The sequence below is a fragment of the Amphiura filiformis genome, chromosome 1, assembly GCF_039555335.1.
Source record: "Amphiura filiformis chromosome 1, Afil_fr2py, whole genome shotgun sequence".
In the NCBI taxonomy this organism is placed as follows: Eukaryota; Metazoa; Echinodermata; class Ophiuroidea; order Amphilepidida; family Amphiuridae; genus Amphiura; species Amphiura filiformis.
This window is the reverse complement of record NC_092628.1, coordinates 95488012-95500794: the sequence shown is the minus strand read 5'-3', so window position 1 is coordinate 95500794 and position 12783 is coordinate 95488012. Positions and strand designations below refer to the sequence as shown.

The 12783-nt window shown below is 36.5% G+C and overlaps 1 protein-coding gene across 1 annotated transcript in view; it reads left to right on the top strand.

Moving 5' to 3' along the window:
- Window positions 1-12783, top strand: part of LOC140164618 (uncharacterized) — a 34569-nt gene that overhangs the window by 6222 nt on the left and 15564 nt on the right. The window contains 4 exon segments of the mRNA XM_072187951.1: window positions 9421-9570; window positions 9872-9940; window positions 10471-10669; window positions 11441-11629. Of these exon segments, the coding sequence (XP_072044052.1) occupies window positions 9421-9570; window positions 9872-9940; window positions 10471-10669; window positions 11441-11629 (607 nt within the window).

Genomic DNA, 12783 nt, shown 5'->3' with positions numbered 1-12783 from the left:
AGTGATTGTGCGCCTGCAGCGCGGCATTGGCATCACTGACAGAATGACCTGTCAGTTCTGATATGTTGCTTGTGACAAAGAAAATTTAATATTCCATTCACCGTTGTTTTGCTCCAATAATTTTCGATTGTTCAGATGTGCATAATTGTTGTTTTAAAATGAGGTCTAACACCACACATTCAGCAGTGTTTAATGAAGGGCAAATTAAAGATTTAAGTCTGCTTCATCAAAATGGGCATGGGATCGAAAATTTATAATAAGATTTATAAATTTATTTTATATACAGTACCGACCATACTGTTGTTTATCTGGGCTTGCTTTATTTTATACTTTCCATTGTAAACGTAGCTCTCAAAATATTATTAAATTTTCATATCTTCCACATCAGCTATATAGTTTTAGTAATATAGCAATGTTCTCAGTTACAATGCATCTTGATTGTAATGCTAACCTTTTTCAACATCATTCACATGTTGTGTATGCTATTAGTTAGTCTTACATAGAAGCACTATTCACACACACAAAGTTCCGGTTTCCACATGCATCAGGTTTGTGTACTGTTTCCATAGTAACCAGTATTTAAAGCTATTTAAATGGTTGCTTGCTGAAGTGTGACTTGAATTAACAGTGGTGAAAACAATTCTTATACTTCAATACCTTCACCTGACCTACAACAAATTGCTTTGATATCTATTAATGACTGACCTGCCTATTTTTTTACATTTGTAAAAACAATTCATATTTTGTGTGCATGTAAAATGGTGCATTCTTGATAGTGATATTGTATTTTCTTATGTATTAAGGTATAATGAAAAGCAGATTAAGGAATTGGAAGAAAGTTAAGTGCTAAAATATGTGAAGCATTCTCTGGCAAATATACAAGTTAAGTTCTGGGCAATGAAATTTAAAAATTAAAAGAAAAAGAAAAAAAATCTCTTGGTAAAAAGCCATTCTATGTCTCTTTCTATACAAATTAGCAAAAGTTATCTCATTTGTTGATTTTTTGAGTGGGTCACATAGGCCTACATTGCTTTCCAAATATTTATATGGACAAAAATCTCCAATTTTGGTACAATTACAGAATAGGGAGCAGCTGGCTACACTTGAATCCAGTCCTTGTTTTACGGAGTTTAGGGTTAGGGTTGGGGTAGTCTTGTAATAAGACTAGTTGCACCCTATTCATCAATCGCTCCCATATTTTAAAGTTGTGGCTTTGTTTCCATTTAGGCTGTAAAAAAATCTACATTTATCATAAGTGTGCACACTGGTACTTGTTCACAATGGTCCTTAAGCCCTCTTTGTTGAGTGCTTAGATCCAGAAGACGGAAAGACAAGTGCCCAGGATTATAATGTAATAAAAATTCCATAAAATATAGAAAAGAGTGAGTAATGTCCAAGAAGATGTTGGCCATTTATTAAAATTGATTCCTACCGTGGTTGGGTTGGTTAAATGTACTGATATGCTGAATAGATGATGTACATGTATTTGGTGTTAAAATGAATTTATACTTAAAGGAGTATTTCGTGATCCTAGCATCCTCTATTTATGTCATTTTTCATTAGATATCCACGAAAAAAACCTATTCCCAAAATTTCAGTTGATTCCGATTTTGCGTTCGTTTGAGTTATGCATGATTATGTGTATTACACTGCTCCATAGACAATGCGTTGTAATTTCGTTCTGGTGCACCAGAACGAAATTCAAATTTCACAATATCTTTGCTAAACGAATTAATCTGCAAGAAATATTTTGTACATAAACATTATGTAGCCAGAGGTTTCCAGTGATATAAAAATCTCAACTTTTTTGAGAAAAGTGGGGGGGATGAGGCTGTGAATCACGAAATGCCCTTTTAATTCTAGCTATATATATCTTACTATAAATAAGCCAATGTTGTGACTATCTATGTATGAAAGTGAAAAGGCTCCGTCAGTTTCGATCCAAATGTAGCCAAATTCATACGGGAGATCGGGGAATATACGGGAATTAATTTGGTGGAAAATGGTCAAGAATTGGCCTCAAAATCAGTGAAAATATGGTCCGTTGCTATCCTAGGTAAACAAGGAGAGTATTCAGTTGCTAAGATAGCCATGCGCGTCGCACGGGCGTATCTAACGCCAAGCCGCTCGCGTAGCGCAGCGATACCGCGCTTGTAACGCAGCAGTCGGCAGCACTACGCCACCGCGCACGTAAACGACGCAGATTCACGTAATGAATGATATTACGGGTGAACGACCGTGACACGCTATGAGGGTAGGGCGTAATAAATGCGGGAAAAAGATGTGTGTTAAAAAGTACAAACAACATGAAGAGGTAGGCCTACTATAAATAATAAATAAAATAAAATGAGGACAAAAAGGTACGAGTATGTGGGTTATAGTTAGTCACAGTAAGAAAATGAAAACGGGAATAAAATAGGCTAAAGAAGGAAAAAAAGAAACTAATCAGGAAATGTACGGGAAAAAAGCTATAATAAAGATCAGGAAGTTTAAATTTAAATTAAACTGAGGACAGAATTAAATAAATAACATAAAAACGGGAAATGACAAGCTAAGCAGCAAATAAAAAAAAAAAATTTTAATGGAACAAAATTGGCCCATGTAGAAGAAACTAAAAAGAAAGAAAGAAGCTAAAATAGAAACGTTTTTGTATAGGCCTAAGGAGGGTCAGACTCAGATAAATAAAATTTACCTTTTCAATGACAGATTCTACCTGTTCAGTAATTCCTCCTGTTTTAGTGAACGCTCCCATTTACTCATCTAGCGGGGACCCGCGCGAAGCGCGGGTGTCCCACTAGTTGAGATAATTTAACAAAATGATTCCTTTTAATCAAGTCAGAGCGGAGAAGATGAGAATCTTCTTTGGTCAGATGAACTTCAAGGTCATGATAGGGATTAAGAAAGATAATTTTGCAACCTTCTCCAATATTTAATAGTTAGGGCCATATACACCCTTTCCTGATGTATTTCTTAATGGAATGATAATGATTAGCAGGGATGTGAAGCAGATTCATGTAGTATTTTCAGGATGTTGGGTCTAGGCTAAAAAATCTTGAAAAAGTCTGGTAAAGTACTATTTTTCATTGGTTTTTTAAAGCAAAATTGGTGAACATTTTCTAGGATTTAGTTGAATATTGAACAGATACATTGTAATTGTTTCATTTCAGAATATTATTATATTTTTTTGGCCAGATTTTCATAAATGTGTTATATTTTCAGGATCAATGTTAAGAATTCCTACCACACATCCCATATCCCCACTTAGTACAAAATCAAGAGTCAGATACATGTACTTCTACATATATTCAATATTCAAAGCTTTCTAAGATCTCTATCAAACCTGAAAGACTTCTGTAAGCATTGTTATATTTCTTATAAACTGTATTTGACTAGGTCATAGGTTTATTTAGTATTTTGGACAGGTGATGCATGTTATTAAGCTTTAAATTAATATTTAATGAGGTTATGGTTTTACCTATTATACAAGTACCATAAATAATATCCTACAACCAGGTGAGCTCAAAGGTGCAGAAATCAATTCAAAATAACCGATAAATGCCCTACTTTAAATCTTAATTTATTCCTAAGAATTGATCGTACTTGTTTATGAGAGTTGTAAATGATAACATTGCATTGATGATTATTATTGATTGAAATTATTTCATAATGTAACATTTCCGATCTGGTCCCTGTGTTTTGCTTATGTAGGCCAAGTCAACTACATCTTGATATCGATAGTTTATTAATCTAATGTTGTGTTGAGAATTCAGGGGCTATAGAACATTGAAAATGCGGGTGCTCATTGCCCAGGTTGATGGTCAAATAATATGAAGCGTTGCATTGGTATGGTGAGGTGGGGTGCGTGTACGTGTGTGATGTGCACATAACTTGAGTTCCATGGGCCCTTATTGGTATAATTTTTAGTTAACAAAAAGAAAGAGTTTCTTTCATGTCAATTTTTCGTATATTTGAATTGCATTAGTCCACTTTTTTCAATTCACAATTAATCTAGCTTGAGATACTCTATCTGAAATTACAGGTTTACATTTACAATCTGACATTATTTCAGCTAGAGCTTCATGTGTCGGCAAATAGAACAAAAGACAGTCTGTATTGCATAAGCAGTCTTTTCATGACTTCAGCAACGGGATGATGTTGATTGTTTCTATTCACCATGTTCATTTAGATGATCTACAATCAAGGAAAATAAGGTTGGCACAGTTTGCCTGTCTTTTGGTATATCTCTGCCCCCGCTCCCCCAATTCAATGTTGGACCAAGCCATGTTGTCAACAGGTCCGTGAGACCCTCCAACATTGAATGATGGGGAGTGGGGAAGGTGAATATATGGGGAGTCTGTACTTCACATATATTGCATGCATGTTTCCCTCGCCTCCCCAATTTTAATAGGGCACGCATTTCCATTGTTTAGTGCAGGTGTGCCAACTATTAATTTCCTGGATTGTCCGAATCAATTCCAAAAATATTCATCTAATTTCATATTTTGGCTTGTAAAATAAAAACCGTTAAAGGTATGGCCACCAAATTTTCAGGAAATAATCCTCACATGCATATCAATATATGAAATTAATATTAACAAAAAATATTGTGAAATAAGGTATAAGTCAAAAGAATGTTATATAATTGCCGATTATTTTCAAGTTTAAAGCTATGATAACTCGTCCAAAATATGCATCTAACTTCATATTTTGGTTTATAAACTAAAAACCATAAAAGGTATGACCACCAAATTTTCAGAGAGTAATCCTCACATTCATATCAATATGTAAAGTTCATATTGATAAAAAAATATTGTGAAATAAGGGATAAATCAAAAGAATATTATATGATTGCCGATTATTTTCGTAGTTTAAAGCTATGATAATTCTTCCAAAAATGCATCTAATTTCATATTTTGGCTTATAAAATATAAAGCATTAAGCATATGGCCACTAAATTTTCATGGATTAATCCCCATATTCGTTTCAATATGCAAAAATTAAAATTAATCAAAAATAATATCGATAATCAATTATTATCGATTATCGATAATCAATAAATCCTTTTTCAATATTCAATGTTTAAATTGTATAGGCCTACGCAACCAACAAAACTGTATATCTGCAGTAATTTGAAATATGACTTTCTCCTAAGTGCTATAAAAGCATCATTTTTTACCATTTATATGCACATCATATCTCATGCAACCCGAATGAACGAAACTTGTTTCCGGTTTGGATTGTAACACCTTAAAATTCACATTTTTCGTAAAAAACGGTTTAAATATTTTTTCTGAATTGAAAAATCTCTCATGGTATATAATGGCCATATTAGGCATTGTGATTGGCAATTTCAAACTTTTTTCAGTTCAATCATCATGGCCGTGGACACGTGATGCTCTGTTTTGAAAGCCATCCGAGTTTCCATTTTGACAAACAACTCGGTGCGGCAATTATGGTGATATTTGTACAGTGCCGTAAAATAAAGGTAGAAATAAAGAAAAAAAGAAGGACGAACATTGGCAAAAATTAATATAATGATGAATATAATATGATGAAGGATATTGTAAAATAATAACAAAAAAGAAAAGAAAAAGAAATCTAAATATTATATTCAGGGGCTCGAACCCGTGTTCCAATGCGCCTGTGGCAGATGCCGTATCCATTGAACCACAGAGCTGTGTTACTTCAACATGCTTAAACTATAATATAATGCTATTCAAGATGCATGTATATAAATATACGCTCTACAAAGCGGTATACAGTCAAACAAATCACACTTTTACGGCATTTGTTTCATTAACTGAATATTTATTATATAACAGGTGTTGTCTGACATTGTGCTCCACATTTATTTCAGTTTTGGGGCGGGGTAAAATGACTTTGGGACAAAAAGCGAGCGATATACACGTTTGTATAAATAAAAAGAAAGTAATATTATATTAAAATTCTTTACTCTTTAAAGACGTGTATACCGTCCGATTTTGTCCCGTAGTCATTTATCCCGGACAAAAACTGAACTAAATGTGAAGCACAATGTCAGCCAACACCTGCTATATGATAAATATTCAGTTAATGAAACAAAATGCCGTAAGAGAGTAATTTTTTGGACTGTATACCGTTTGTAGAGCGTATATTTATATACATGCATCTTGAATAGCATTATATTATAGTTTAAGCCTGTTGAAGTTACACAGCTCTGTGGCGTAATTGATACGGCATCTGCCTCAGGTGCAGTGGAACACGGGTTCGAGCCCCTGTATGTATTTAGATTTCTTTTTCATTTTTATTTTACAATATTCTTCATCATATTATATTTGTCATAAGCCAATGTCCGTCTTTTTTCTGTATGTCTACCTATATTTTACGGCACTGTACAAATATCATCGTAATTTCCGCACTGATGATGTTTTTATATAAACATACGTAAAATTGCCCTATCTATGATACGGGTGCAATTACATTAATTTGATGTAATAATAGCTGATTGAAAATTGCTCATTCAGTTCTTTTTATTTATCATTTGAATTAGAAGCAATTCGATGTAATACTGCATTTAAAAATCATTCTTTCTTTTTGTGTCAAAGAGTTTTCGCGTAATTCAGACCCAAGCCAAGACGCAAAACCAGGCATTAGCGATGTTTTTAATGACCACTCCCTAAATAAACAAATACATTTTTTCAATTTTTTTTATTTATCGTAAAGCCCTATCACTTATATGTGTTTGTGTGAAATATGAAGATAATACAACATTCCGTTGCAAAGTTATTGAGTAAAAACGGAAAACAGATGCAATATTTAGGATTTGACTCGGACAATCAAGGAAAATAAGGTTGGCACAGTTTGCCTGTCTTTTGGTATATCTCTGCCCCGCTCCCCCAATTCAATGTTGGACCAAGCCATGTTGTCAACAGGTCCGTGAGACCCTCCAACATTGAATGATGGGGAGTGGGGAAGGGTGAGATATAGGGGGGAGTCTGTACTTCACATATATTGCATGCATGTTTCCCTCGCCTCCCCAATTTTAATAGGGCACGCATTTCCATTGTTTAGTGCAGGTGTGCCAACTATTAATTTCCTGGGTTGTAGGTTTGAATGTTTGTTTGTTTGTTTGTTTACCCATGTTGGTCTGTGAGGGACACATGCTAATCCATAGGAAATCCATGGACCGTTCCAAGCTCATACAATAAAAATGCACAAGCCTGGATAGTTAGAGATTTGTATCTCATGAATGCGCACCCATATTTTAGAAATAAAACTGCCCAGCGTTTTTCGACATAATTAGCTTGTGTCTGGGTCAATCCCATATTTTCCCTGAACAGGACCCAATCACATTGTACTATGCAGCAAATCATTTCATTTCACTCTAATTTGCTGCAAATACATAGTCACAATAATGAGATCAAAATGCATTGAACCTGTTGGTGAAGCTGCAATTTAATTAAGTTGTTCATCATTGTATTTACAATTAGGCCTATATGAATCAATTATGTCATCAAATTAAGGTAGCATTTGTGCAACAGCTGTCTGTATAGTAGATACCAAAAAGAAAGGTTTGGTGACTTAAATGTGGCAGTAGCAAAGCCAGGATTTTCCAGGGGAAAATAGGAACAAGGTGACTTGCAAAGGGGCTACAATTGACTAAAATGGTCAAAACTTGGTACGGCAGGAGGGCTGCGAGGCAAGATGTCGTGTGGGGAGGGCCCGGTGGGGTCACTCCCTGGCAGGGGGGACACATAGGACCGTTACCACAAGTACAAATTACCCCGTTTTGCAGTCGATTTCAAGGACAAATCATGAAATTTTACCCCTTTTTACTCTAAAACAAGGACAAAATTGTACTCTGAAACACCCCTATTTTTTAGATTCCGAGGACACATTTGCTATTTTGACCCTATTTCAACATTTCAAGGACAAGGATTTTATGAATAGTTTTTTCATCACAAAATTCAAGTACATGTAGTACCCCTCGCATATAAATTGGCTATTGCAAAATTTGGGGTGAGTACGAAGTAGGAAACCAAATTTATTCCTTATTTATCTGGCCAGCTATCCACGTGATCCGGAGAAAACAATAAGAACCCCCTTGTTTTTCAATTTCGTGGACATTAATTTGTGCGATAAAACACCCCTATTTTCCAATTTCACAGACAATTTTGTCCGCAGACAAGCCCTAAAAATGACCCCTTTTTCCGCGATTTTGGTAACGATCGTGCGGTCAGTATTGCAAGTTGAGTGACCCCACCGGGGGGGAGGGGCCTTTCCCTTGTCCCCCTGGCTACACCACTGATCATATCATGATGATACATTGTAGGCCTAAACTACAACATTTATAAAGCACCTTTTTATGAGCTTATACCTATCCTTCAGGCCAGCAGACTGCATGCTGACTTCAGCATCAATCCTTCACTGCCATTTGACTGTTGTTGATTTGTGAATCTGAAGACTTATAAAGTGTCACAAATAGTGGACCAGTGTAACATTAAAATAAAAAAAACTGTTAAAAAAATAAATAAATGTTGGTATTTATACAGCGCCTTTCACATGTGCACATGTACCAAAGCGATTTACATTTATTCCGCCGACGTTAGAATAATTCAGCTGCCATACAATGGTCAATGCCCATAAGGCATGCTCATACCTTTGGGCAGCGCTCAATGGACAATATTCATAACAGCTCCCCATTTCACCCCTGGGTAGAGAGAGGCAAGTATGGTAAAGTTCCTTGCCCAAGAACACAACACGATGGCACTGTCGGGTTCGAGCTCGCAATCCACCGATACACCAATGGGGTGACCCCCATCATTTCTAGCAGGGGGGAGGTCAAGTGTTCCCTTCATGAGCACCACTCTGCAAGAAACAAAGCTTTGACCCATAATCGGCCATTAGATTACCTGTTTGTTGTTATGATTGCAAAATTGAATCAGCCAATCAGGGCCATCAGTGTTTGCAGATATGCTCATCATGAACAGTGGCATAGCCAAGGGGGGCAAGGAGGGGGGTAGCTGCCCCCTGTGAAAAGTCTTGCCCCCCCTGTGGGATGGTGACCGCCCCAACATTTAAGACTTTTTTGTGTTTCTGACCAAATTTACATTATATTTTGCCACTTTAACCTAAAAAGTGCCAATTTTTGCACGCTTCACACGAATTTATTCACTTTCTGTACCATATTTCACCAGTTTAGCTTCAATATGGTAACATTTTTTGCGCGCTTCGCGCACATTTGTAACATTGACTGATTTTGTCGCTAAAAGGTGCCCCCCTTAAAATTTGTCTTGCCCCCCCCCCTTCTGAAAAAGTGCTGGGCTGCTGGCTACGCCACTGATCATGGACAAGGTGTGTTCTTGTTGTGACATTCTGAAAGCTAGTGTAATGTATGGATTTTCATTACTTCATTCTCTTTCCTTTTCCTTGACCTTCCAGGTCATACAAGATCATCAGAGGAGCCTGGTAAAACAAGAATGCTATCTATTGCAAGAGACCCTGATGGTGATCTTGGCTTTGCAATAAAAGGTTGTCCAGGCAAGAGACCTGGAGTCATTGTCAGTCATGTGGTACCAGGATCACAAGCAGGTAAGCAATAAAAGGTTGTCCAGGCAAGAGACCTGGAGTCATTGTCAGTCATGTGGTACCAGGATCACAAGCAGGTAAGCAATAAAAGGTTGTCCAGGCAAGAGACCTGGAGTCATTGTCAGTCATGTGGTACCAGGATCACAAGCAGGTAAGCAATAAAAGGTTGTCCAGGCAAGAGACCTGGAGTCATTGTCAGTCATGTGGTACCAGGATCACAAGCAGGTAAGCAATAAAAGGTTGTCCAGGCAAGAGACCTGGAGTCATTGTCAGTCATGTGGTACCAGGATCACAAGCAGGTAAGCAATAAAAGGTTGTCCAGGCAAGAGACCTGGAGTCATTGTCAGTCATGTGGTACCAGGATCACAAGCAGGTCAGTTAGTAAAAATGTATCTAGCTAATAGTATCAGATGCCGTTTTGAGCTTAAATAATTGAATTAAAGGATGTCCAGGCAAGAGACCTTTGAGTAATAATTATTTTTGTTATACCACTCCCGGATTACAAGCTGGTGAGTTAAGTTGAAAATGTATTTAACAGTACACAGTAAGAAGCTAATTAATGAAAACTATACCAAATTTTGATGAAATATATTTTTGTAACATACAACATTACATACATATAAAGGAATCAGTGGCATGCCCAAGGGGGGTAGCCGTGGTCATGCCCCCACACTTTTGTCATTCAGTCGGGGAATTATGGCTAGCGAAGCGAAAGCAAAACATTTTTGAGCTGTAGGAGGAATTGAGACACAAAGCCCATTTGAAAACATGTGCACGTCACTGAAAGGAATACCCCTTGAAGCTTATGCAAGAATTTTAATGTTAAAGATGATACACATTTATTTCAAGGTGTAACATGTTTCCCTTTGTGCTTAACTGTTATTTTATTTTCTTCTCTGTTAGAACTGAATGGTTTAAAAGCGAATGTTCAAATCTTAGAAGTAAACAACATTGACTTTGAAACTATCACTGTAGCCAGCGCCCTCTTGGTTTTACAAGCAAGTGATCGCTTACGTATGAAGATCATGTATGCCAGACCTATTACTAACAGACAGACAGACAACACACAGGCACCTGTTGTGAAAGATACTACAACTACATGGTAAGTAGCACTTATTTTGTATGACACATCCCATGCAGCGGGTGTCTATCTTGCATCAAGAGTCCTGCACCTACGGGTGAACATACTTATTGCACAGTGCCTAATACCCATATCATACAAGCAGCGATGATCAAGAGCCAAATCGCTAGTGATCCAATCCTGGTAGGGATTATGCAAACAGGCAGGGCCCCACTTATTGATAAATATGACCCATCACATCAAAACCAACCACTTGTCTTCAGAAATGGAGATTTAAAACAAGGATGAACTGCAATTTTTTTAGCTTAATGACACCTTATTTGTTGAACACAGATAAAAAATATGTTTTATGAGGCAAAAGAAGCTCAAATTTCTTTTTTTTTTTTTTTTCTTTATATTTTTTCATCTTATTTAATTGTTATCTGCAAATGAAGCCAGCCAAGAAGTGGTCAGTTTTCATTGTGATTGGTCACAAATTTGTGGGTTTTTTTTATATCTTTATTTTAATTTTGGCATATATTTGTATTTTGGCCATCTCACATTTGTGAGGGTCGCCCCACATTTTCAACCTTGCTACAGCCTTACAAACACTATGAAACGATTCAGTTGGTACTAGCATTGTTTTTTAGTTGATTTTGAATTCATCTGATAACCATAAACACTATGCTTGCTGTGAATGCTTTCACCCGATTCCAGAAAAATACAGCACTCATTTTAAAGGGCAAAAAAGGTGTTTAAGTGCGGTGTGTAGGTTGACAGACCATAACACAAAGGTTTCTTGATTAATTGTAGGATTGACACAGCAAACCGCAAGAAAGTCTCTGCCGACTACAAGGACCAGACATCTCGCATGGATGGCACAAGACCTTTGACTAGTGGGGATGAGAGGAGAGTCATCCTACAACTGAGTGATGCTCATAAGTTTATAGGATTCAATATTAGGGGTGGCAGTGAATATGGACTAGGGATTTATGTATCCAGGTATGTATTGAACACTGACTGTATGTAAGAGGTAGTTGTGAATAATTAGGATTACATATGGGCCCCTGATGGGGCCCTTGACCTTTGACATCTGGCTGGGGCAATATGGGCAAAATGTACATCTTCGGGGTAGGGCCCTAGTGCCACATACATAATTGTAGAGTTACCACTGTGCACCTTTGAGCACGTAGGCATAAAACCAAAAAAATCAAAATCAAGTCCCAGGAAAAAAGTACACCATACCTCTTCAAAACCCTAACTACCCAAACACCATATCTATAGTTATTTAATGACTCAAAACATTTCAATGGGGTTCTACCTTTGTTACTTACAAATAGTGATATAGGATTACTTAAAATATAATGAAACAATGTGAAACCCAAAGTTGGCAATTGTCTCCAGTTGCAGCTCCAATTGTAATTTAATTCATTTATGTGTTTATATCAGTGATTTATACTTTTGAACTAATCAACAACATGAACAATGTGATACTAATGTTAGGATTTATTTCAGATTTCCGCAAATCCAGCCAAACAAGTACTAGATCCAATATCACTGTGTTTCTTTTTTGAAAATAAATACATGTCTCTTACCTGTCTATGAATCTGTAGCCCCCCCCCCCCACCCAGTACGTATCTGCTTCTGTTTCTTTCTTTTTTCCGGTCTTAAAATTTCTGTCCCACAATTATGCCACAAACCATTATTTTTGCAAAAGATGCCATTGCATACTGCATTATTTTAATACTTTAAGTAAAAAATTTGAGCTTAAAAAGGGGTGTAGTACCCCCTTAAAGAGAATTATGTTTTATTAGTCCTTTGATTTTAAGAGAAAAGTTGTGCTTTGTTGATCTTTGCATGTTAATGATTGGACCAATGAAAGGACAGGGCAAGGACAAAGACAAAAAAGAGAAAGAAGAAGACGGATAAATAGGCAGAAAAAGTATAGAGAGATAGAACGGGAAGAAGAAGTTGAAGAAGAAACTAAAGTAGAAGACAAAGAAATAGTAGAACAAGAAGTGAAAGAATGACAGCAACGAAGAGAAGACAAAGCACTAGGAGACACAGATATACAAATAAGAAGACATAGACGAATAATGAAGACAAAGAAGAAGACAAAAGATGTAGATGAAGACAAAGGAGGAGACACAGAGACA